This window comes from Dysidea avara, chromosome 13 (genome assembly GCF_963678975.1).
Source record: "Dysidea avara chromosome 13, odDysAvar1.4, whole genome shotgun sequence".
NCBI lineage: Eukaryota > Metazoa > Porifera > Demospongiae > Dictyoceratida > Dysideidae > Dysidea > Dysidea avara.
This window is the reverse complement of record NC_089284.1, coordinates 7,651,850-7,679,213: the sequence shown is the minus strand read 5'-3', so window position 1 is coordinate 7,679,213 and position 27,364 is coordinate 7,651,850. Positions and strand designations below refer to the sequence as shown.

Genomic DNA, 27,364 nt, shown 5'->3' with positions numbered 1-27,364 from the left:
GAAGGTAGTACAGTGTAGTGTGTATTATGTGGCTTCTAAGCGCGCCGTAATAACAAGTGTGGTTTGTTATAACAAGCGTGGGCGTTCGAAGTTTAAACATCTGTTGAAGGCGAACATTAACAATGATGTGGTTGCTAGCGTTAGCAACTCTATCTTGTCTAGCAGCTCTAGTTCATGTGAGTTAACTGTTTGCTAAATTAATTATTTACAGCTCTAGGGTGTTACCGTACATGCCGTAATCGATGGTGTTTCATTGTAATAAAACACTCTTAGTTGGTAAGCAGGATTTTAAAAACCCACGTAGCACGGTGCCCAAGATATAAGTGCATGATTAAGTTAAAAGCACAGAATGGGATTTATAACACATAATAGTTACATAGCTATCGATGAATTATTGATTGTGGGTTTACAATTTTACTAGCCCGAGGATGCGAGGAACCCGTGTATGTCAGCGATGTTCGGTTAGTAGATCATTTTATTGTCGCATAGTTGTCTTATCATTGTGTATATTAGCCTCAACCACTGATGAATTCTCTGGATCAGGAGCTGCAGGTTTGCTGTCAGCTGTATTTTTGTTGTTGTTACAGTAACCATTGGACCATACCAAATTAATAATATGGTGGGTCAAACCACCTGTGAAAAGTGCTAAGGTGGCTGTAGACTTGTGTATGTAGTTTAAGGTGTAGCCCCCAGGGAGGCTAGGATGGACACTACCCAAGGGCTTAACACTTAAGGGTAATTAGCCCCTCACTGGGGAACAATAGGGTATTCCGTACTGCTGGAGGTTTTAAATAATATTGTAATGTTAGCTACTCTAATAGAGCAGTCATATACTCTAATATAACAGTCAACAGCTGCTGAAATGATTTCATGAAAATTATATTTTGTGTCAGTTTTACTGATAGAGTGTGTAAAACAGAAGATCAATAGAGTAGTTACAAATTATGACTGTTGATTAAGAATAGTATAGAAAGGAAAGTGTGGCTTCTCCAACTGTTTTTTGTTGTTGGTGTTGGGTGTACGTGAGCAAATAGATGGAGTATTCCATTACATCAGAAAGTTGCTATATCACCATACGCATAATTCTAGTACCGGTATATGGAAATCCCATGAAAGATGATTGGCACACTGTAACGATTTCGGCCTGTGTTATGGATTGTAGCAACAGAAAAAAAGCTTTTATAAATGTTGTATAGGAAATTGGGCTTTTTTCCACATGTCAATTTAATTACACAAAATAATTGTATGTAACAATTCTATATAGAAATCTGATAATCAGCTGTGGTTGTTCTCTTTACCATAGAGATTTTACACTATACACTAAAAATACCACATATAAAGAAGGTTTCCATGTGCCTCTACTGCATCTTGTTTACCTTAATAAGCACTAAAGTAGTGGACTAGAATAGTGGTCTCACGGCATCAAAGATTTAGAAATAATATTTCAGTCATATAAATGTTGCATATAGTTTGTTAACTGTAAGACATGCTATGATTTTTGCAATAGTTGTTGATGCTACTTTTTTGTGTAGTGCCTTCATTTTCTTCTCATGGTGTCAACATAATATTCAGTAATGTATCAGAACAAGAACTGTTGAAGGACTACCTTTCTATTGATGATTTCATTGGCAAATTCTTTCAATTCGTTACCATGGTGAACCCAGATGTCACCTGCCTGTTGTGGCAAACTGACCCACCACAAAATCAGCAAAACAACAGGTTTGGTTACCTGGTGTATTGGTTGGTAGTGTTTGTGTGAATTGTTTCTTTTTATAATTTACCGAGGCAACCAAGGCAGTTTGTCCTGGGTAGATTTTTTTTCGAACAGCATGGCATGACCCATTCACAAGACGGATTGAAGCAATCATGCAATTGTTGAATGTTCTAATACAACAACCATATATTTCAGAGTCAGACTTCTCAGCTACAGTACTAGCTACTCCCCAGGCTACTTCACTTTCATACAGGATTTTTTCTGGTCACCCAGTCCCACTGCTATAGTTTAGTGTTCACTTTTCCATACATACTGTATAGTCTGACACCACTGGAAGAATGAATAAAGTGGTTACCCTTAAACATGCACTGAAATTGCAACTTATATCGGACTCTGAAAATATATTATGAATGCATGAAATAGAAACTCTTTTCAGTTGTATAAAATATACATATTACTGTGTGTACAGTGGGACCAATTCCATTATCCAAATACTTGTTGTGCCAATTCAGTCACAAAAGTATAAGTGAATTATTTTGTTCGGACAACTTCATTATATACCAGGCTCTATTCAAAATACTCTAATAGAACAATCACTTCTGTTTGGACAATCAAAGATGCTTCATTATAGTTGTAAAGGTTTTGCATTACAGTGGAACCTTCAACTAACATGTCAATTTAGTCAGTGTTCATATAAGTAAAGGACTCTGTCCAATAGTATCTTAAAATACTCTAATATCATGTTGTTGGGTAATTGATATATTTGGGTTGGTTTTATGAGTAGATATATAGTAGACCCTCAGTTGTCCAATACTTGTTTATTCATAGCCTTGCTTACCTGAAATTGGAAATGACTGTTCTATTAGAGTAGTTTAAGTATAAGTGAATGTTCTATTAGAGTATTTAAACAGTGCTCTGTATTTTTATTAAGGCTTTACAGCACAAGTGATGAAGGTCTGTAGGACACCTGGTCCTACAACCTGTCTAAAGTTGTTACAGAAAGTGTGTTTGAAAAGGTGGAGAAAGGAGAAAAAAATCCATGACTGGACCTGGGCAGCCTCGAACCTGCAGCCATCCGATTAACGCTCGAATATATATATACAGTGGAACCTCTATTATCTGGGCACCTCCATTATCTGGGCACCTCCATTATCTGGACAGCCCAAATTGGTCATGTGGCTTGTAGTTTATTGACCATAATGGAGCTTGGTTTAGATGAAAGCACAAGGAGGGAGCCTAAAGGTTGCTGTTTACCTGTTTGGTGACTTAATAATAACCACCACTTGGTTGCTAGGTGATAATGGATTTTTACAACCCAGGGGAGTGACCATGAATGCTCTGTAGTGACTTCCCCCTCTGCCCACTAAACTGCATACCACTAACTGATAGCAATAACAACATTACTTGTATTTAAGTTAGTCATTTTAACATAATAGCATGTTATTCTTAGTTATGGACATTTCTGAGATATGGACAGTAGTATGTACCAGACCACCCGGATAAGAGAGGTTCCACTGTAAATGTATGGGCTTCAGTTATCCGAGTAATTCATTTATCTGAACACTTTTTACCATTGCCTGGGAACGTTGGGATAACCTAACCGAGGGTCAACTGTATTGTGCATTTACCACAGTTATAGCATTGTTCTCACTGTTGCTGTGGTGGAAGCTATGGAGGCTCTACCATCTCCTGAAGCCATGCAACTCATCCAGTTCACAGTGGGTGATCCTCGTATCCTGCAACTATCAATGACACCAGATAATGTGTCATTAGCAGGTATCCATAGTAATAATGTTGCATTATTCCGTAAGTGTGTTTTTTAGGGATCTTCCCCAGTATTTCCTTGTTTGGTAATGCCACCAGTGATGTTTTATTAGGAGAAACTGTTGTACTAACTTGCGTTGCTAGTGGTAACCCCATTCCTACTGTATTGTGGTTGAAAGATGGGGCACAATTAATGGGCAATGCACTAGATAAGAATGGCATATTGTACATCAAGGAATTCTCTGCAGATAACACTGGTGACTACACTTGTGTGGCTACAAGTATGTTGGGGTCAGCAGAAACTCACATCTCCTTAACAGGTTAGGATGAGTGAACTAACTTATGTAACAGTTTAAGGAAGTTTTGTTATATTACATATTTCATAGTTCACATTTGGGTATAAGATACTCTAATAGAGCAGTCAGGTATATTGTGATACATTTTATATTCATTAAACATGAGCACATAATGAAATTTTGTCACTTGAGTTTTCATGGCAAATAGTCATGCAGTAATGGATGTGTAGTAGCAGGTTTCATAATAACATGAACTCTTGGTAGTGCTTACATCTTATTGTGTATTCAATACAGCTATCAAAAAGTGTGCCATACCACTACAGTATAGCTGTGTGGATAACACCACTTGTTTACCAGCTGTTGTGAAATGTGATGGTCATGTTGACTGTATGGATGGGAGTGATGAGGAAGACTGTCCTCCATTAGAGCAGCTTTGTCGTCCTGACGAGATGGAGTGTGGGGGTGTTAGTGGTGGCTGTGTCTTCTTGGGTGACGTGTGTAATGGACTGGAAGATTGTCATAATGGAATTGATGAAGAAGACTGTGGTGAGTGTTGTGTGTGCGTGCGTGAGTGCATGCGTGCTTGAGTGCATGCGTGCGTGAGTGCATGCGTGCGTGAGTGCATGCGTGTGTGAGTGCATGTGTGAGTGCATGTGTGAGTGTGTGTGCGTACGTGCATGTTGTGTGTACGTGTGTGTGTGTGTGTGTGTGTGTGTGTGTGTGTGTGTGTGTGTGTGTGTTGTGTGTGTGTGTGTGTGTGTGTGTAATTATCAATTCAGTATAATTATCAGTTATGATCCCCAAACATTTTCTTGACATGAAGGATTGTTGACTTTGAAGTCCCTCATGTGGCTCCTTTTCTTCTCTTGATGAGTAGCCAGTACTGTTGCTAAGTTTAAAGATGATGCTTGAAAGAGCCGCTACCTCTATCCCTCTAGTTTATTTATAAGAAACTAACTATGGCATTGACAAGTCTTCCTTTTAAATAAGACTTTAATTGGAGGTTCAAGTGATGAAGAATTTCTTTCCTCCTTGATGCTGGGAAGCATTGCTCATTACACAGTGTACATACCACGCTCTACATCAATAAGGCTCAGTAAGAAATTGTCCGACATCTCCAGCAAAGGCAACTCAAGGGAAGTAGCCTTCAGCCATGGCCTCCACAGCTTTATTACATTTCTATTATAGCTAGGTTGAATAATGAGTATCTTATTCCATCTCTATAAATCTTTTGGACTTAGATTCCTACCATGAGTTAGCAAATCCACTAAGGTATAATTTTATCCCTATTTTTACCTGTGCACACAAGCATGAATTCGTGGTGTTTCAAGCAAAGAATTAACTACAATCTTGTTTATGTCTACCGCATCGTAAACAAGCATTTGACACCAAACCCTTGTAGTTACAGGAACAGCACAAAGATATCTGAACTCTCCATGAGCAGGGAAATAAAGTGGTATATAGATTTAATTGATTTGAAACTTGCTTCCCTACTCAATTAAAACATGCACATATTTTAAATTCTTTATAGGAATAACAATGTGAGAGAGAGGGTCACATTTATTCAGTTCCTCTATGAAAGCGAAAGAGTCTTCCAAAAAATGCACGTATTATTGCATAATCACTCTCCTCTACAGTACGGTAGTACTATGTAGTAGGGATCATGGAGGTTTGGGTTTTCTTGCTGTTCAATATCACCCAAAAAAAAATAGCTTCACTTTTCCTTCACAACAGCTTGGTGATATTGGTTAAGCATAATCAAGCCCAAAAATTCCTTCAGAGCAACACCAAACCCTTCCGACAAGTTTCTATGAAATTTAAAAAAAATTTCAATGAATTTTCAACTGACTGACTGATGCCTTCAGCCAAGCATAATTCGACTATGGTTATGTTGCGTGCTTCACTTCTTGACTGTTTGACATCACTTTGGCCCAAGATGTGCCTTTTTGCAACTGCATTAGCTACAGTGTGTGCATTATGGATTCACCTTTCTCCTACTGCCTCGAAGGTGTTGATTCTGCAGTAGCACGCAGTGGCATCAATGCAAACTGGTTCTTACATCAAGAATTGTCCGTAATTTCCATCGCGATTGGATTGATTGCAGAGGCCCTTCTTGTACTGTTCTTTGTTTGTAGCGCTGTATAACAGGTGGACCAAGGTTGAAAATGAAGTAAAAAATGGCAACAATGCTTTCCGGTAATTGATAGTTGGGGTACATGTTGCATGTACCATTCTTTCTTTTGGTGTGCTATGTGTTGTTTACCAGTGATTGTTACAACAAACAAGTATTAGAAATTTTATATTTGACTAGCCAAGGGACCATAGGAATAGAAGGTGAGGAAACAAAGGGACCGAAGTAGAGATTAAATGTCCACTAGTATAGCTGCTGGTATAGATGACCTCCCTTTTCTTATGATCCTACTCAAATGTAGTTTCTATTTTTCCTTATACAGTAGACCTTACTACAATTAATTGATAGTGGGATTTAGTTTCTGAAAGTTGTGTCATTTTTTATCACCACTTCTGGACTATTTCTCCAAATAAGTGCCATGACATCCGCAAATTCTTCATTTTGTAATCAGATACTTTAATTGGCAGTTTAAGTGCTTAAGGTTTTCTTTCCTTTTCTACAGTGCCTGACTCTGGGAAGCATGCCTTGGCTGGGAGTTATCAGACATTTCAAGTAAAAGGAAAGTAGCCTCCATCCATGGCCTGTGTGTCTTTTAGCAGCTTTATCCAGCCAGCTACAGATTTAATAAAGTAATCCAGACAAGTCCATCATAAATATTGAATTCCAACTTCTGTTGAATGCTCTGTTGGAGTAGTTGGGTGACTGCTCTATTAGAGTATTTCGATCTCGTGCACTCCCAGCACTGATTCATGCAATATTCCATTCTTGCATAACCTCTAGCACAAATCCCAGTAAATCAAGGCAATGGCTAATGACTACAGTAGTTGTTTTACTTTAGCAACTGGGCATTAGAAGAAATAAGGGGTTCCACTTTTCAAAGTGGGGGGGGGGCAGTTGCCCCCTCCATTTCTCCACCCCAAGCTAATAACACCACATTTAATGGCTATTTCTCTGAAACCCTCTTCAAAGAGAGATGTCAGAACATTTACCTCTAACCAACAAAGTCCTTGATTAGGAGTTTCAAGTGCTGCAAGGGGAAGAATTGTCCAATGAATATCTGTATGCCTTGCATAGATGATGAAAAGTTAACAAAGTTAGACCAGGCACATGTCACATTTGGCCTGTTGTGGGCACATGCCTGGTTTACTGAAATGGTTTTCTGAAGAAGAAAAAAACGTGTGTGTTTATGTTTGTTTGTTTCTGTGTCTACGTCTGTCCACATCCATGTGAACAAAACTTTGTATGTTGAAAGCAGCCTGTATGTGAAAAACGAAGGCCACATAGAACCTGCATTAAACTTCCTGGTAGGTTAAGTTATGTTGGTTTGAAATATGGGTGAAGTGAGTTGATGAGGACGTTGTGAAAGCCTTTTCCAGTGGGTTCTACTGGTGTCAAACAGCCGAAAAACAATGTACTTCGAGTTGAAAGGTAACCATGTCCTTCAAGATGTGAATGAAAATTATGAGTAGCTTTAAGGGAGAATTTGCATTAAAAAATGCTATACACTAACTACAAAACAGTTAAGAATATATTTCTATGTATTATTAGTGGTTTTTTTCAAGGTGCACTTCCCTAGCAGTACATAGCAATGTAATTACAGAATTACAAAATGTTTCATGAATTACAAAATACAAATTACAATAACTCTTCTGTATGTAGCATTACAATAAAACAAAATAATAGCATTGTTTAATCATACAGTACAATAGTACTGTATAGTAGGGACCATAAAGGTATGGGCGTGGCCCATGAAAAACATCACCCAAAAACCATCCTTACTTGTCTCTGATGACGATGAAGCAGTATTGGTTAAGTAAAACTAAGCCTTCAGATCGACCCAAAACACTTTCAACAAGTTGCTATGAATTATTAAATGGAATTTTCTAGTAACTGACTGACTAATGCCTTCAGACAAGCATAACTCAATAATAGCTAAGGTTACGGGCTTGATTTTTTCACAGTTTGATGTTGCTTCAGCTGGACACGTGCCTTTTGGCATACTGAAGTACGTGCAATGCATTCTTCATGGACTTACCAGTGTCCTCCTTTGTGTCCCATTCATCTTTGCTGACAGTGAAAAGTGTTGATTTGGTGGTAGCACATGATGGCTTCCCTTTGTAATGGAAATTGTCAGTATTTTTCATAGTGGCTACTTTGATTGCAGAGGTGCTTTTCAAACAGTTTTTGATTCCTTGATTCATAATGGGTTGAACATAGCTGACAATAAAGCATAATGGATACTTCACTTTTCAGATAATAATTGATAGCTGGGATGTGTTGATGCAGTGTGCGTGGGCTCACCAGACATAATAATTTTATTTTACGAAAAAAGTTAACAAACAAGTACTCAAAAAAATTGGATTTTTCAACTAGAGTAGGGACCATAGCACATTAATATAAAGTATTGAAACAAGCTGGAATAGTGTACGATATTAAATCACAGTAAAACAGTAAGAAGTGTTATATCCCTACTGTGCAATGTTCACTAGTATAACTGCAGGTGTAGGTGACCTCCCTTGTTCCATTATATGACCCTAATTGAACTTTTTTTTTTCTTGTACTAGTTTTTTTTTACTTTTTAAAACATAATTTTGACTGGTGAATCCTTGCATACCACATCAAAGGAAAGAACGACAACAGACATATCATAAAATTAATTTTACGTCTGAACATACACTATCAATTACTGAAAAGTGAAGTGACCATTATCATAGACATTATAGCTTACAAAATGGGATAGGAACTGATGACATCACATTACAGGCAACTGGTTAGTAACCATTATTAAAGAGTATTTGAAAGCACCTGTCCTTAATTATTGTTAGTGAAAACACTAAGCATGTGACTCAGACTTGTATAGTTGCTCCAGGTGTTATCAATGCATATTTCAGCTGACCTGCTGCCAAGGTTTTATGTGTGCAGCTACTCTCTGTGTAGTACATATAGTCAACTGAGAGCAGTGACAAATTCAAATTACATGGGGACTTCAGTGGTATGTATCTTGAAAGCCTCATCAAGTATCGGTGAGCCTCAGAAGGCAAGCAGTTTATTTATTTATTTGGTGGTATATAAGCTGCCCAGGAAAAGCTTTTGCACATTACTCAGTCACCGCAGTGTTTCCATGTTTATAACACATTGCTAGTCACTTTCGTACAATGGTACAAAGTAGTTCACAGGTCAAAACACTGTGGTAAACAGGCTGTGAAACAAAGTCAACATCACACACACACACACACACACACACACACACACACTGCACACTACTATTACATTAAATCATCGTCATGACAAACTCCCAGGAGTAACTCAGGAGCTGCTTCATTGTTAATTGGATGACAATGTTAAGGATGATTCATTGGCTGTGCTTCATAACAAACTGAATGGTACAAACTTTCATTTTAGAGGTATTCCTAAAATGTAAACATGAAAAACTCAACCTTACAGTTTACGAAGGAACCATATGAAAGGAACAAGAGCAGAAGTGCTACTATTACATGTTATATTACATGCTTCTGTAGGTGTAACATGTAATATAATTCATGATATACATTACAGACGCAGTGGTCACAAGAGCTGACACTGATCCTCACACTTCAAGGTTTCAGCTACCTTGTCAGCTATAATACATTGAGGGGAAATGTCCTGAAAACATGGTAGAAGTACTACAAGTTTTCTTAATTCATAACTTTCAACATGACTACATCTCCTTATTGCTTAATGCTAAAACACTAATGTTAACTTCCGTAGGTGTAGCATGTAATGGAAATCATGACATAAACTACCAGCAAATTGCATCTGTTGTACAGACACAATGGTCACAAATGATTTCTATGAACACAACAACTGGTAAAAGTAGCGAAAACAAGTGATGTAAATGATGGTAGCTATTGCGGTATAGCTATGTGGGAACACCTTCTACTCCCACTGTTACATCTGTAATGTCATCTTCTAGTGGCAGCTTCCAGTGGTACTGTTATATCTGTAATATCATCTTCAGGTGCTAGTATTGCAATAACATCTTCCAGTGGTAGTAGTGCCACTGTATAACTCAGTACATTTCTGTTGCACACTGCTATATGTAAGAAATTGCCATGGCTTACTTTTCCACAGGGTGTGCTACACTGGTAATAAAGTGCCTGTTGGGGAAAAGCATCTACACACAGACAGTTATGCTCTCCTTGTGTGGTTCAAAAGTAACACACCCTGTCTACCCATTTCATACGCACGTTTATTATCAGTATCGAATCCCGTTTTGTATGCTATAATATCTAGACTTTGTTTTTTAGCTATTACACAGCGTTACAAGTGAAGAACAGTGTGAGAACACCTCTACAGAAAATATGGGCAATTTATGCATGATAACAATCAGCACAGGGAAGCTATAATGCCTTACCACAAATTGACACATTGTTCTGTCAGTATAGTTAAGTCCATGACACCTGCATTGTATGTACTATGATATGCCAAAAGGCACCTGTCAGGTTGGAGTGAAGATCGTAGCCTTTGCTGTTGTTGAGTTACACTGGTCTGAAGACCTTGTTAGTCAGTCAGCAGAAAATTCCACTGCTATAGCAACTTATTGGAAGCATTTCAAGTCACTTTGAAGATACTTGATTGTACAACTGTCAAGACACCATGAAGGTATGGTGAAGCTTGTTTTTTTTTTGTGAGAAACCACAAACCTCCATGATCCCTAATACACAGTACTACCGTACTCTTCTCAACTAAATAAACAATAAAGGGGCTGAAACATTGTAATATGAGATTGCAGTCATACATGGAGATGACTGTTAGTTATCTGGAAATGTAATTTAATCAGATCCTTTACAAAAGTGAAAGAGTCTTCCAAAAATGCTCGTATCAATTAAAACGCAATCTATATTTCAAGGATGCATTTCCTGGTTGTTTTATAGCAAACCTTCCCACAATTGATTGTGGGATATAGTTTGACTATTATACTGTAATCTTTCTGGACAACAAGATCACAAAAAAATACAGCTAAATTTTTCTGGTGGTTTTTATAAGATGTTGCAAACACACTTTCTGTCTGCTATATAGTGAAACCTGTGTACTTAGTATGGGTATGACCTCATTATTTTTTTATCTCTAGTTTCCACACTATTAGGACTTCAACTGGTTATACAGGTGCCCTCATTTTTAATAACAGGTTCCGCTGCACTTTTTGTAACTACATGTTGTGGTGTTTGTGTCACACTATAGTGGATTTCATGCCTTCTCAGTCACCATGCCTAGCCAACCAGTTCCCTTGTACTGATGGGTGTGTAGCATTGGCGGTTGTTTGTGACAGAAATGATGACTGTAGCAACAGTGAAGATGAACGGAACTGTGGTAAGTATTTCTCTCCTGCTTACATTGTCGTAACTGCTTCTCTAGTTGTTTCTGTTTGGTGTGTTAACAGACTTCAGATCAGCTCCATTAAATTTTTTTACCTGCAAATTTATATTCTGAAATTGTGTGTAGTATAAAGTAGTGTCCTTATACAAATAACACTGTTCTACCTTGGGCTTCTATTGTACCACTAAAAAGTTTAGAGAAATCTGTGTTCAAACAGCAGCATTGATTATAACATCAACAGTAAGCATGAACTGCTTGCATTCTACGTGTGTATACCAGACCATCGTTGTCTTTGAATTACTGAGATGAAGAATTTGTTGTCACTCCATGTGTGCCACAAAATAATATTAATTTTTTTCTTCTTGTAGCTCCTCCTAGTCAAGTAGAGACTGAAGCTGCTACAATTACTGTTTCTGTTGGTGCCACTGCTACTTTGTCCTGTGCAGCCTTGGGGGGATCCCCTCACCCTTTTATCACATGGCTAAAAGACCTGTTACCATTGGAGCCAGACAATCGGTTTATTGTCACATCTGTGAATGGCCAAGGAAACCTGACAATCAACAATACCACAATGCAGGACACAGGTCGATACACTTGTGTGATAGTGTCAAGCTTTGGGACGGAGCTCATACAACCAGATTCAAGGCTGGTTGTCACTGCAGGTAACCCTCTATAGATGACTTGTTTTGGGAACAGCCATGCAGCCATTCCCAATTCAAAACATCCATACTGAAAGCATAAAAGCAGTCTGCATGAATTTTATTGTATATATAGGTAAATATTTTAATGGATGAACAACACTCGCATGTAACAATAATTCTTTGTGCATGCTTACATGTAATGACCGACCCTTTTCCACCCACATGTACAGACTCTACATGCACGTATCATGGTTATTGGTTGCTGCAACTTGGTTTGAGAAAACCAGTCTTATAGCCTTTCCACTTGGCATGACATGACTATTCATAACCTGTCTTGTGAATAAGGTAGCAATTTGTCAGCTTAAAGCTATTGTGGCAAAGTGTCAAGTATAGACTCATTAGAGACAAGGGAAGTTATGAGTTATCTAACTCCATGGAAATGCTGTAAGACCAGTTTCTTGGACTGGACATGTCGGTGCATGGCCTGTTATACAATTATGTTATTATTAAACAGTGTGTGGTCATGTGTGTATTTACAAGACTGGGACCAAGAGTGAATCTGAATAACAAGCAAATAGTCTATAATTGTACTGTTAAGGGTTTACTAAACTCCTGATGTTAATGAATGATAGTTTGTTTTTCCTGTGCTCTGCATGTATTCAGATGATAACATTTTATTGTCACAGAAATAACTACGTACTTTAATATATGCTATCAAGAAATATATATTGGTAACCTTCTAAGTTAACTGTGTAGCAGTCAGACTAGTGAAATGCACTTCTTCAAGTGTCAAAGAATTGGAATTAAATACCTTGGTGTCTGGTACCCATTCAATAAATTTACTGATAAACCTTCACTTTTGGCAGAAGGTGTCTGATAATTCTTTCTGCTTGGTTGAATACAGCTTGTTTCCTTAATCAGAAGCCTTACTTGTTGTCTCCTGCCATGTACTGTGATGTCAATATACTGTTAAAATACGATAAACAAAGATCAACAGACCAAACTGTGTATTGTAGATAGTGTGTCAGTGAAATGTTTAATGTGGAGGTAGAACAACAAACTATAACCACTTATAGTAATAAATATTAGGGGGGGTCTCCAAGGTGATATAAAAATACAGTGCAAGGTTTCAAAATATATAGACCACATCAGAAAAACATGTGTAGCTATGTGTGTGTAGTTAAGAATAGTAATATCAGTTCAAGTTGCATGTGGTTTAGCTTTAATAATAGACTATGTACTCATATAGTAAAGGTGAATATGTAGTGGTTACTGGTGTACCTCCTGCTTTGTGGAAAGGACGGAAATCGTCAACTGTTTTAGCTTTTATTTATACAGGCTTTACCACTATCATCTTGGAGTGGGCAACAAGTCTTGATCTGTGCCACCTGTGAAATGTTGTAAGAAGTATACTATGTTGGGGCCATGATGTTGACCTTGTTTATAGTGATTGGTTGTGTGGGAACTTTTGTACTCCCCATCTGTCATTGTATGATGTAGCAGGAAGCACAGACGAGTACTCTTATGTATAGGATATTGAAATACGTAGTCATCACTAAGTGTGGCGTAGTCATCACTAAGTGTTAAGGTGGTGTCTAGACTGTAACTATAAGGAAGAAATAATGTCATGGATATTATCTCTGGGAGTGTCATGAAAACCGTTAGGGTGTAACTAAGGTGGTGAAATGGTGTAATTCTCATGTATGTATGTATACATGTGCAGCGATTTCAGATACTGATTTCTCACCTGTGACTTTCAAAAACATACTGACTGTATAAGGATGGCTCCATAAGTGATGAAAATGACTGAATGCTTGTGCTATCCCTATAGTTTCTTTGAAGTCTTCGTAGAAATACACTATTAGACAGCGTGTTATTCATTGTTTTGTGAACTATTCATGTAGAAATTCATCACCAAACCACCTCTACATGATATGGTGGTAGAAATTCATCACCAAACCACGTCTACATGATATGGTGACCATGTACTATAATTATAGCACACTTCAAATGATCTTGTAGCTAAACCCAATTGGGTAACTAGTGGTTAAGTATTTTGTGGTTTGAACAAACAGTCAACAATACTGAAAAACACGTTACAAGGTACACCACACTTAATATTGCTATATAAACTATAATCTATACATAATGGCATTTTGTACGTTACTAAGTATTAAGAACACATCCGACGTCATTTGTGCTTTGTATCACAGAGTTTCTCCATGTTTTAATTTGGTTGAGCAGTCTACTAGCTATATTTGGGTGGATGTCTTTTAAATTTCTTGACTCCCTTATGTCTTTTTTCAAGTCGTATAATTCGTAGTGTTGTATTGTGTTGTGGTGATAAGTTACTATTAGTTTGTATTTGTCTTTCATTGTTGATATGTTGTAACTGCTGCTGAAATCACCTTTCCTAATGTTAAAAGCCCAGAAGATAGATTGGTTTCGTTTTTCCTCTTTTCCTTGTAGAAATGGAAGAATAGAGATGCCATCTATTGGACGATCATCACTAGGCTTAACATCCAGTATATCTTGAACAGTTGGTAGTAGATCACTAGACACAACTGGGAACTGAGACACTCTATTACTACTGATCACATCTGGCCACTCTATTATCCCTGGAACACGAACTCCTCCCTCGTACAGTGATGTTTTAAGTCCACGCAAACCGTTTGTTGATCCATCTTTTGTTGGTCCATTGTCACTAGTAAACCAGAATAGTGTATTGTTCTTAATACCCAACTCTTGTAACAAATTACGTAACTTTCCAATGACGTTGTCCATTGCAGAAATGGCACCGTAATAGTCTGCTTTGCTCAGTGTTTCTTTAGTAACGTGTTTAGAATGAACATGACCCCTAGCTTTAAGATAGAAATTTCTGTATTGATCTGTTGCAACAAACCGTGAATGTACACTGTGAAAAGGAAGGTAGAGAAAAAATGGCTTGTGAAAATTCACTTGTTCTCTGATGTATTTCTCAGCCAGGGACCATATGAAGTGTGAGTCATCACCAGGAATAGGTTGTGACCATCCCACAGTATCATCAGAAGTGTTAGTATAGTAATTGGTACACACTGGTCGGTTTGTGTAGTGGCCAAGAGTACAGACAGAATTTTGGAAACATCCACAGTTAGTGGTAGTTGTTGGAGCAGATCTACCAGTGGCCCACCATTGTTCAAATCCATGTAGTCCTGGATGAGACACTGGCCACTTACTGTTACCACCTCTCAGTGGTTTAAAATCTCCCAAATGCCATTTCCCGAAAAAAGCAGTAGAGTATCCCGCGTTTCGCATAATTTCTGCTACTGTAATTTCTGAAAGGGGAAGTGGCATAGTTTGAGCTGTACTAAAATCACTTTTATCTCCCCTGGCACTGTTTACACTCCATACACAATATCGATTATGATTTCTTCCTGTGAGTAAAGTTGCTCTGGTGGGTGAACATACGGGAGAGCCGCTGTAGTGTCGCTGTAAGAGTATGGCGTTGTCGGAACGAGCCATCTCGTTCAGGTTCGGAGTGAATGCTTTTCCACCGTTGTACTGCACGTCACCCCACCCTAAGTCATCCGCCATAGCAAATATTACATTAGGAGTCGGTGTTGAAACGGTGAACGCCACCGTGCTCAGTAAAAGGCACACAATAACCCACATTAAGACAATAACCAACTGCTTCACTGCAATTTCGTTATAGCTATAAAGCAGGTGGTACGCGCGCATGTTTTATGTACTGGCGCCCACGTGAGCATTATTCGAAAACGTCATCACAAACAGAATAACATAAAGGTGAATGTGTGCTAACTAGCTAACTTATCTTGTCATGAACGTATCGATGTTTCAGTTGGTGATTGGCAATGAAATTGAATTCATCATGAAGTACCCACCCATGTTACCCCACATTAATTTAATTTGTAGGACTCCATGAAATTCCCATGAAAAGTTTCCATTCATGGGATATTCATTGGTTTATGAATTTTCATAGAGCAATGAATATCTTGTGAATATCCCATGAAGGAATTTCACTGAGTCCTACAATTTATATTCAAGCGCACTAGATACTTCATGACAAATCATGCCATGAATTCAATTTCATTGCCCATTCATCAACAAACCTAACATTTCATAGGTAGCTACATTCATGGCAAATTTGTGACAAGTAGTATAATGAAAGAATATAGATTATTTCGGTGCTGCCAGGATTTAATTGCATGGAGCTGCCTTAATACACTTTTAATTGATATATATATAGCTATACGAACAACCTATACTGTATCTAGTGTTAAATTAAATATAAATAGCTCACGTGGTCTAGTCAGTTACTAACTTGAATGTTGCCTTGTAGCTCTATCAGTCACCAATGGTAAAATATCATTGATGCAATAAGGATGATAAAAATAATATTCATTAAGTCAATGTGGTCTGACTGTTGTAACTCTAAAAGGTAAATTATAGCTAGCAGATCAAGAGTAGGAATGGGAAGTATGGCATAAAGTGCATATGTACATATGAAAGGTCGTGCAGAGCTACATCATGCACAGTATATAGTTGCGTGGCTGGATTGTTATGAGTTGAATGTGTTGTCAGGAGGAGCCCATAGTTCTAGCATAGCCCAGCTGTTACTGTATAGGCTTTAACAGTCGTATAGTGATACAGACAGCGATGATGTTGATATAAACTGCTGTTGCCGGTTTTCTGCTTTGTACTGTAGAAATAAGTATGCAAGTGTACAGTAATTGTTTTGTGGTTATTATTTCATACAGTGTACACCTGTAATGAGAGATAGTCAAAGTGCTGTTCACTATTTGCACATTTTGAAGCACTGTAAAGCCATTTAAATGCTAGGAGTGTTTATCTAAATAGACCTTTGATAAAGTGATTTTGAGGCTTTACAAGTATGCAAACAACATGAAAATGTTCTTGTTCCAGTATAAAACCCATACCCGTTTACCTCTTTGATATTACTGTTTTTGGATTTTGGTGGGGCTCAGGTGAAGCAAACCCTATAGTTAAAGTTATCATAACTGATTGTTCTATGTCAGGTGGACACCAATTACAATTCCAAGTAGTGGAGCAAGACAAATGTCTATCACCTTCTGATAATGAATATTAGCAAGATGCATTACTGTGCTTGTAGCCTTGCATCATCATTTTCTGTTATAAAACCACCTCATCTTAACCAGTCACATTTCCTGGAAGGATCTCTTTCAAACCATGTGTCTATAGATAACAAATGAATTCAAATCTGCAGTCAGTGACAACAATAAACTGGCAAACTGTGTTGGAGGCAGGACGTACCTTGATACTCAGTGGCAGCTTATAATTACTGTATACGTACAATTTTTAAAGGTACATAATTTTTGTGGATTAACAATTTTTGTGGTTTTATTTTTGAGAACTCCTCAGGCTACTTATTATGAAACAAGGTCATTTTGAGGGTGAAAATTTCACAGACATCCAAATAACCACGAAATCTGCAAAATTACTATCCTTGAAACTTTTACGTATAGAGTATGTTAGTTGGCTTTTGCCTTATGCACAATTATTTGGAATGGAATATGTTGCATGACCATGGCTCACAGGCACAGTTACATTATTAAGCCAAAGATATCAAATCTTCACTTGCAATCTAAATGTCTTCCTAAGAGGCTTGGCAATTAATGCAATGCATTTCTATAAATCTGCATAGAGATGAATTTGAACGATTACTAACATATTAAGCATGCTAAAATCTATTATGATAACAGCATATGTCCACCATAACTATAAACTATTTCATCATATGCATGACGCAATGCTAATTGGTTTAATGACATTGTCAATTTAATTACAACGATCTGGTACTTTTAGTAGTGATGGTTACATGCAGTTGACACAACTAAAGCCATTTAAGATCATAGTGTAAACTAAACCAGTTATGACTATATACTTATAGTCTAGTTCATGTTCACCTGGTCCTTGACCAAAACCAGTATTAAAGAGGTGGACATTGTTCACTACCAATGTTTTTGCCCTGGAACAAGCACATTTTTGTGTTGTAAACATGTTTGTGACCCTTATTTATGCTAATAACTCACTTTGTCTTGCTCCCATCAAAGTGCTTTTCAGGTAAACTTTAAGGGTTTCGCATGCAGCACTATTACAAGGAGTCACTAAGGAAGAACAAGAGGTCACAAACTAAACAAAATAGTACACAGTGCTGTGTAGCAAGGTCACTCTTCCAACCAATGGAAATCTCTACTGAATTGTAGTATTACAAATAATACAGAGTTGCATGATTTTCACAATCAGGCCCACATTTTTGTTGTTATACATGCACACATCCACACCACATGAAGGTTGGCCTGTGTAAGTTGCTTGTAGTGCAGTTGATGTATTCTAAGAGTATAAGAAAAGATAAAGATATACTTTAATTTATGCCATTAGTTGAACTGTTTCATATGTCTTATTACACTGTATTTACTAGTGCGACTGACAAACAGTCTGAGTGTAAATAGTGTATAATTTTTCCTAAAGAAAAGTGATTATTAGTTCACTTCACAGTAACTGATAATTCACTGACTATTTTTAGGTGTGTGCAGTGTACATATGTCTGCCCCATACTGTCACACCCTGTCATACCACCATTAGTTTGTGTGTGTCTGTCATATTGGAGATATTGAAGTTTCTTCTTTGATGAACAGAGTGGTCCACCGTTGTTGAAATCCAGAATGAGACACTTACTGTTACTGTATATAATATCTCTCAAATACAATTTCTCAGATTAAGTGGTACCAGCTAGCACTCTGCACGAGTTACCTCTGAGGAGGAACTTTCTATTGGCATCCCTCTGGAGCTGTGGCAATTACTGCCTGCTCCATCATATAAATACAGGAATACAGATAACTCATAAATTGTTGTCCCTGCCTGATTGCCATATATGTACCCGTTCATTTCTGAACTGTCGCAGAGCAATTTTCTTATCTGGCTTTGATACAATAGTAATTCTCAATATTTTTGTACTTGCTAATTGACAGTAACTTTTGAAAAGCATTTAAGCTGTTGCACTCAAATTAAATCTCTCTCAAATCCTTTCCAGTACTTAGCTATGCATGCAGCGATGTTTTTGGTGTGGCAGGAATGAAGCCCTGCCCTCCTAGCCCTGAATCAGCTGCACTACACTTGTACACGTAGTGATAGCATTGGCTTGATTGATGAAGAACTTTGTACTTGCATACTTCTTGGAAAGAGTGTGATATTGTGGTATGCATGGCAGGCTTCAGAACTGAAGCTACCATAGTTAATTTGATGAGTTACTTCATCATACAGGCATTTGTGTGTTAGTTCAACACTTGACATTGTTCAAAAGCAAATATTCTGATTATTGTTCTGGCTCTTATTGTGATGATGGCTACAGTTGACATAACCCAAGCCATTCCAAGTCACAAATCAAAAAATTGATTCTTTTGATGGCATGCAACCTAGCAATGGCAGCAATGCAGTGAAACTTTTTTATTTGTGGGTACACTGTATGCTTCTTAAGTATTCTTAGGCTTATAAATACTACCAAGAGTTAATTTACTCTTGATACTACACACCATATTTAACACAACACTGCCCAGCACTGCTTATGCTTAGAATAGCCAGCTCTTCTAATATGCTTTCCATTGCAGATTTTCTGTAATAATATTTTCCCTTATAAGAATAGAGATGCCATCTATTGGACGATCATCATTAGGCTCAACATCCAGTATATCTTGAACAGTTGGTAGTAGATCACTAGACACAACTGGGAACTGAGACACTCTATTACTACTGATCGCATCTGGCCACTCTATTATCCCTGGAACATGAACTCCTCCCTCGTACAGTGATGATTTCCTTCCATGTAAGCCATTTGTTGATCCGCATTTACGTGGCCCATTGTCACTAGTAAACCAGAATAGTGTATTGTTCTTAATACCCAACTCTTGTAGCAGATTACATAACTTTGCCTATGGCTTCATCCATTGCAGAAATGGTATATATCATATTAGTCCGCTTGTTTTGAAGTATATCCAGTGTTTAAGTAAATTTCTTGATATTGATCAGTTGCATTGTAACGCTTGTGAACTGTATGAAAAGAAAGGTAAAGAAAAAATGGCTTCTAAAGATTTACTTGTTCTCTGATGTATTTTCTCAGCCAGGGACCAGATGAAGTGTCACCATCATTCGAAATCCCATTATTCGAAATTGTCATCACCATTTGTCATCATTTGTCATCACCATCATTCGAAATTTCAAGGGGGAAAATTTTTCATTTCTTTACGATCTTTACATTTTGACCAAGCTGTGTATTTCAAGGGGGGATGGCTGTCAATCCACAAAAATTGTGAAATCTTTGACCCTTGGGAAAAACATACAATAGTAATACCAAACTCTTGGTAATACACAATGGTCAGTTTTTGTAGTGGCCAAGAATACGGGTGGAATTTTACCATCTCTCAGTCTCCCAAATGCCATTATCCAAATAAAACAGTAAAGTAGTATCTGGTGTTTGCACACTGTTATCTCTGGGGAATTTTCAAAGTCCCAGCCACCCTAATTTGTACTTCACACACAATATTGATTATAATTTCTTCCTGTGAGTAAAAGTTGCTCTGGTAGGTAGAATTACTGTAGTGTCACTGTAAGAGTATGGCATTGTTGGAACGAACCAAGTTCAACGCAAATGCTCTTCCGCACGTCATCCCATCTTAAATTATCTGCCATAGCAAACATAGTAACAGTTACAACAATGGATGGCACCATGCTGAACGTTGATATATAGCATCCTACAAAAGTTTATTACACAGAGCGTTGAAATTTCTCAGCTTTCACTATGCTTTTGGGTTATGTGCTGTTACATGACCTGATGACGATTCATTTGTTTATAAACAATGTGGTTTGGCCAGGTCAAACTATCAGTTTTAACAAGACTCTGGATCAATTTTCTCATAAACAGCTGAGTAGCACTTGATAGCTGGTAGTACTTGCCCCTTTGCAAATAAGGAGAGTGGACACTCCCAGGCTAAATCATTACTGAACTAATGTTTTACCCAGAGTTCATTATACAAGTAAGGGATAACTGCTGCAGTTTTTTTACCCAAGTTTCTAAACTTCTGTGTAAGTCAGCCTGGGAATCAAAAGGTTCAGCCCAGTTACACCAAGTTGGTATTTTTGTTATTTCTTTAGGAAAGAAACTTTACTTCAGTCTACCTAGCTGTATAATGGGGACTGGTGGCCTGATGTAAACAGCCCATCCAGTTGTAACATTAATGGGTACCTAGTGTTAACTGGGGAAGCAAATTCTCAACTGTCCTTGTCTCGCTTGGTGGTGTTAGGGTTGTTGTGCAACTTTGGGTTCGGTAGCCTTTCTCCATGATACCCAATCCTCCTGCGGGTTACTAGTCCTCCAAAAACCATCCTCACAATACTTTCATAGTATCTTGGTAAACTACTAACAACCAATTGACACTTTCAGAAAATAATACAAAGGTAGTGGGCTTGTACTGTTAGATGTCACTTCAGCCTGACTGGTAGTCTTGCTTGGCCAGACCATTTGGTAGAGAGAAAACGGGTCCATTTAGTGATAAACAAGTAAGTTAAACCCTTGGTTATTGCTGTGCCACAGTACTCTTATTCTTCATAAAAGCTGCATGCAGAACAGTAGTACTGTACTGTAAGGATCGTGAAGGTTTGGGCTTTCCTGTCTACCCAAAAGCTCTTTCACAACAGCTTGGTAGTATTAGTTAGGCATGATGCGTGCTTGTAACATACCTTGTGACATGTCAAAACGTGTGTGGGATTCTAATTATTTCAAACCCTTTTTCTCCTTACCCAATGACAAAGAGAAAAAAGTGATCTGGCCATGCGAGATTACCTTACTGGTGCCTTTTACTTACCATAGTACATACAATGCACACACATCATGGACTTACTTTTATTCTCCTTTGTGTCCCATTTCTTTTTGCTGACAGCACAAGGTGTCAATTTCTGGTAGTGTGTAACTGTGGCTTCCCTCTGCTTGACCATCACGTTTAGCCCTTGTGTTTAGATTTAATGGAAATCATCCATACTTCATATTTCTGTAGTGACTGGATTGATTACAGAAGCATCGTACTGTTCTTCACTTGTGATGCTGTATGACAGGCTGAACATAGCTGAAAACCAAATTGTAATTGCCACTATGTTTTTCAGTAATTGATGGCTGGAGTGTACATGTATATTTGTGGTGCCATTGTTTCTTTTGATGCAGTGTGCACATGTTCACCAGTCAAATATTATGTTAAAAGTAAACAAACAACAAAAAAGTAATTTTAAGTCTAATTAGTAGAGATTAAATGTCCACTAGTATATCTACAGATGTAGACAACTTTCTTTGTTTATTTCTATGATCCCTACTTTACTTTAAACACCTTCTATTGTAATATGCTTCACACATCATATCTTATTAGATGATACTATCAGATGTAATGACTCTGGTGGAGCCCAGTTTTCTGTTGGTGAACAGTATCTGATTGCTATGGATACCACGGCTAGATTGGGTTTACTGGAAGCAGCTGACATCATATTTGTTGTGGATGAATCAGGTTCCATGATAGGAGAACACAAGTGGCTAAGACAGTTGGTGTTTGAGCTGGAAAACTCACTAAGATTAGCTGAAGTTGGAAGCAGCCCCACCCATCCCAATATGTATGCACTTGTTGGGTTTGCAAGGGACGAGGACAGTGCTAGAGGTGGCGTGATCATTCAAGATCTGGGAACTCCTCAACAACTAGTCTCTGCTCTTGAACAACTCACATTAACTGGAATATTTGAGGATGGCTATAGTGGGATTGATGTAGCACTACAGGGAATTTCTACTCGACCGGGAACTGCTAAACAACTCATTTTGGTTACAGATGAGCACAGAGGCGTGTTGAACTTTCGTCTTTCAAGAGAGACCATAGCTAGGCAGCTACAACGTGATGGGTTCAAGTTAAATGTAGTGGTTAATCAAGGATTTGAAGCTGGAGATAGACACATCATGGGAATTGACTCTGCCGGGATGGGATATCTCTATAACTCCAGTGACTCCAAACTCTATACCCAAGTGGTCGGCGGTCGTGCAGACATAAGCAGTGGTTTTAAATCAACTAATGAGGACTATGTTGAGCTGGCTTTGCAACTAGGTGGTGGAGCTTGGGATCTCAATTTGCTACGAGCGGATCAAAATGTGACCACAGCATTTACCAATGCATTTGTCAGTGTGAAAATCGAGGAGATAGTATCAACATTTAGAGCTTGTTTTCGCTGTTATTGTGGATCATCAAACTCACAGTGTATAAGGACAATTATTCCACTCAGTCAGTGTGGAGGTCCTATTGTTGATGGTAAGAATTGTTTTGAAATTCCTGTTTGTAAACTTATGTTTGGGCACTGACTTATGCCTTTAACATTTCTGATATAGTAGTTGTGACTTGTGCTTTTAGAACTTTGTTTCCGTTTTAGTGGCAGTGGATCCAGTTGTTGTTGTAAGTCCACAGACAGCTCAGAGACCATTTGGTTCAAATATCACGTTCCAATGCTTGACACATCCAGTTAGTGTGTCAGACCCAATAGTACAGTACCGGTGGTACTACACTCTTGTTGATAACATCACACCACCACCGTTATCAACCAATGACAGTTTAGAATTGGTGAGTGTCAATTTAGACAATTCTGGCCATTATGTATGCGAGATTGAGACTAGGAATGGAGTGATAAGAAGTGCCAATGCAACCCTCTTTGTGTACAGTGAGTATAAAAGTCATACACTGTTGAATAGTATAGTGTAGAGAATAGCTACAGTATAGACTTGCTTATACTATGTATTATAAATTTCTTATTTAGCTCCTCCTATAACAGCACTGGTTACTCCTCGCAATCCTGAAGTAATAGCTGGTGATACTGTAGTGTTTACATGTAGTATTGACCTGCCAATACCTGTTGACCAGTTTATATGGACATTGAATGGAGTTAATCTTCCAGCCAATGCTGATGTAAGGAAGTGTATTGCAATAAATACTCTCTGTCTTTCTTGTGTATTTGTCTCATGAAATGGTTGTCCCAGTTAACTCCAGGTTGCCCATCTAAACAGCTAGAGCAACGTGAGTAAAGTTTCTTACTCAAGAAAACAACAGTAGTACCAGTCAAATATGATTTAACACGCACACATGCGCATGCACGCGCACACACACACACACACACACCATAATAAAAAAATAATAATAAACACACACACACACACACACACACACATTCATAACACAATTTAGTTGTGACTGTACTGTCTTACAAATGTTTGTCGTCATGTCAATGAAGTCTTTCCACAAGTTGGTCTTTCCTACTAGGTTAAGCCCACAGTAAATCTTCTACAATTTCATTCACTGTCACCATAGTAAACAATTCTTCTGAATTCGATCAATTTTGTCTGTATCCATTGTGATCATTTTATGATAACACACAGGTGTCCAGCAATAACACACACTCATCTCTGACCATCACCAATTTTGAAGCAGCGAATGCAGGAGTGTACCACTGTCAGGCTATTGTGAACATCATGTCAACAAGTAGCAGTCCTTCAGATAGTGAGTAACAACTTCCTGCTGATAATTAGGTTTGATTATTATTTACTTACTCAGTTCTGGAGGTGAAAATTTTGGACAATTCAAACATAACTGTGTCAGTGACAGAACCAGCTTCATTTACCTGTTCATCCCGTTGTGTTGACACCAGTGTTGTGTGTATTGGTCTAGTAACTGAGTGGACCAGACGTGATGAGGATGAACTGCCTACTATGACAAGAGTGTTCACAGGACATGTAAACTCTACACTACATTTTCCTGCAACCAATGCTGAGGATGCTGGAGCATATGTTTGTACAGGAAGGATATTCAACTTCAGTGAAAGTGATGTTGCTTTCCTGACCGTGAGCAGTAAGTGCTCACATTGTACAGTGAATATTTGTCAGACATTGGCTTGAAAATTATAGCATCTTTTACCACTTATTCCACTCCTTTTGAGCTAAAAGTAGGCCAACAGTTTAGCCACCAACAAAATACAGTAAAGTAGATCCGCACAAAAACAGCCAAGCTGTGAAAAAAGGTGCGGCCTAAAAAAACCTGGGTGAAAAAAGTTGTGAAATCAAAGGTGGCGGCCAACAAGTGGCTGCAATGATGTTAATGCTAATAAATATAGCCATTATTAAAATTTCATCATGCTTAATGTCATCCATAGTTAACAGCTCTGTATGTCTGTACATAAGTAGGTCAATGATTGAATGAATAAACAGCAGTCATATAACCAAGTGTTTATAATTGTTCTCCTTTTACAGCTGTTCCAGTGACAGTAGTAATAGAGGCAAATGTGTCAGTCACACGTGGACAACCAGCAACACTGCAGTGTATATCCACTGGCTCACCACAGCCTGAGTGTAGCTTCTACAAGGCTGATGATGAGAACATGGAAGTGATTGCAACTGGTAGTGGTGCTGTGGACCTTACTATTGCATCCACTGAACCAAGTGATGCCGGGAGTTATGTGTGTGAATGTAGCAGTAGTAGGGGAAGTTCAAGAGCCAGTGCAACTATACTTGGTAAATAATGTGTGTGTGTGTGGGTGTGGGTGTGTGTGTGTGTGTGTGTAATATATATACATTATCCTTTCCTCAGTTGATTGTGTGGTGCGACAAGTGGAAACAGTTGCCCATTTAGAAATGACACAACTGTGTGATGCTGATGTACCTGAAGGAACCCCAACAGGTGCTTGTATAGTATTCATTGTTGATGAGTCTCGTTCGATGGTGTCCGAGCACAGATGGCTAATGGAGTTCTCACAAATATTGGAAGATGAACTGAACAAAGCAGGTAACTTCCTCAATTTAGTTAAGTGTTAGTTTAGTTTAGTTATGTTTCTTGTAAATAAATAGTCATTGAAATATGACAATTTGTACACAGGTATTGGACTTGGTGATTTGCCCAACAGATATGGATTAGTTGGATTTGGTGCTAGGTCATATGAGCACAGTAGAGTTATTGAACTGACAGGAGATGGCGAAGAAATTTCTAATGTGAAAACACTAGAATATGGTATTAAGAAGCTGATGCTGACAGGAAGGAACGAGGATGGCTATGCTGGAATAGAAACTGCTCACCAGCTAATTATGCGCCATCCGCAATGTCTCACATCCAACATAGCACGTCAGTTTATTCTTGTCACGGATGAAGAGAGAGATGTTGTAGTGGCAGAGTTGAACAGGTCAGTCATCTATAGCCACATTAATGAATTTGGTGGTCGTCTGAACATTGCTGTGTCTGAAGCATTTGAATGCAAGGATGGCCCAGGTCCTTATGACTACAAGGAAGTACTGGGGCTAGACAGCAATGGTACTGGCTATTCTGAAACTACTAGTGGCAATGTAGAGCCTCTCAGTGATTGTCAACCAAGACCTGATAGTGGTTATGTCACAACCAATGAGGACTACACTCAACTGGCTTTCCAGTTAGGAGGAGGTGCATGGAATCTGAACCAACTACGAGAGGGTGGAGATAAGGCCAAAGCTTTCACGACAGCATTTCTGACTGTGAAAGTGGAAGAGGTGATTGACCAGTTAAAATGTGTGACATGCCTGTGTTTATCTGGTGAACTAACATGTGGACAAGAAGTCACAAAATGTGAGTAACATTTTGAATTGTTTAGTACTTGTTGATATGATGTTTTCTCTCTGTAGCAAAAGAGAGCAGTACGTGAGGCTCAGTCATCAATTCAGTTTGTTTCATAATCACAATACAGTTGCCAACTCTATTCATTTTCTATATATGTATTTTTGTCTCATTTATGTGTGGAGCTGGTCAAAAATATTATTGTTAAACACTTATTACGATTTTAGCTGCTTGGCTAAGTGGTCTAGTAACATAAGCTGAAAACTGTGTACCTATGGACACAAATATTATTCAGGCGTTATGAAAAGCATTTGGATACAAAGTATGGAATATTATATCTTTATACCAAGCGTATATGTGTAGTCATTATGAGTATGCTGAATTAACTTCAAGTAATGTAGTTAGTTGAGGTAGTATTGTTTAAATTTTCCCACTTGCTGAAACAGGAAGGCAGCAGTTTCGTTGTAGTGTAAAGTCGTATTTGTCAAAAGTTGTCTTCAAGTCTCCAATATCTGTTTATTATTATTATTATTAACACTTTACAGTGACCAGCACTGAAGGTCTACAACAACATGTGCTGCAGCCTTAGGATTACCTAACCTAGCTTCAAGGACTTAGACTTAATGACTTATACAGTAGCTGGAAAAGTGTAACAGAAAAGGGGCCAAAGTAAGGAAAAAAATCCCTCCAACCCCAGGAATCGAACTGCAGGTCACCCAATGTCTAGTCAGGGCCACACTCAGTCTTCCTCCAAAAGGGATGGATTTTCTTCCTTAATCCTAAGGTAT

General features: G+C 38.2%; 2 protein-coding genes across 2 annotated transcripts; one reads left to right on the top strand and one right to left on the bottom strand.

Annotated features, from left to right (window-relative positions):
- Nucleotides 1–55: 55 nt before the first annotated feature.
- LOC136242490 (hemicentin-1-like) lies at nt 56–26,791 on the top strand. Its single transcript, XM_066033920.1, has 18 exons — nt 56–176; nt 422–461; nt 514–552; nt 1,533–1,719; nt 3,348–3,490; nt 3,538–3,798; nt 4,069–4,320; nt 11,126–11,254; nt 11,629–11,922; nt 22,350–23,267; nt 23,386–23,670; nt 23,767–23,915; nt 24,383–24,503; nt 24,558–24,851; nt 25,250–25,510; nt 25,587–25,781; nt 25,872–26,588; nt 26,645–26,791. The coding sequence occupies exons 1-18, from the start codon at nt 123–125 to the stop codon at nt 26,662–26,664; spliced, it is 4,359 nt and encodes a 1,452-aa protein (XP_065889992.1). The 5' UTR covers nt 56–122; the 3' UTR covers nt 26,665–26,791.
- On the bottom strand, nt 13,943–15,604 carry LOC136242532 (N-acetylgalactosamine-6-sulfatase-like). The gene has a single exon (XM_066033975.1). The coding sequence runs from the start codon at nt 15,550–15,552 to the stop codon at nt 14,068–14,070; it is 1,485 nt and encodes a 494-aa protein (XP_065890047.1). The 5' UTR covers nt 15,553–15,604; the 3' UTR covers nt 13,943–14,067.
- Nucleotides 26,792–27,364: the final 573 nt, after the last annotated feature.

Coding starts and splice junctions, on each gene's coding strand:
- LOC136242490 (XM_066033920.1), top strand. CDS start 123: ATGATGTGGTTGCTAGCGTTAGCAACTCTATCTTGTCTAGCAGCTCTA. Junction 24,504..24,557: donor AAGTAGCAGTCCTTCAGATA/GTGAGTAACAAC, acceptor TTACTTACTCAG/TTCTGGAGGTGAAAATTTTG. Junction 25,511..25,586: donor AGCCAGTGCAACTATACTTG/GTAAATAATGTG, acceptor TCCTTTCCTCAG/TTGATTGTGTGGTGCGACAA.
- LOC136242532 (XM_066033975.1), bottom strand. CDS start 15,552: ATGTGGGTTATTGTGTGCCTTTTACTGAGCACGGTGGCGTTCACCGTT.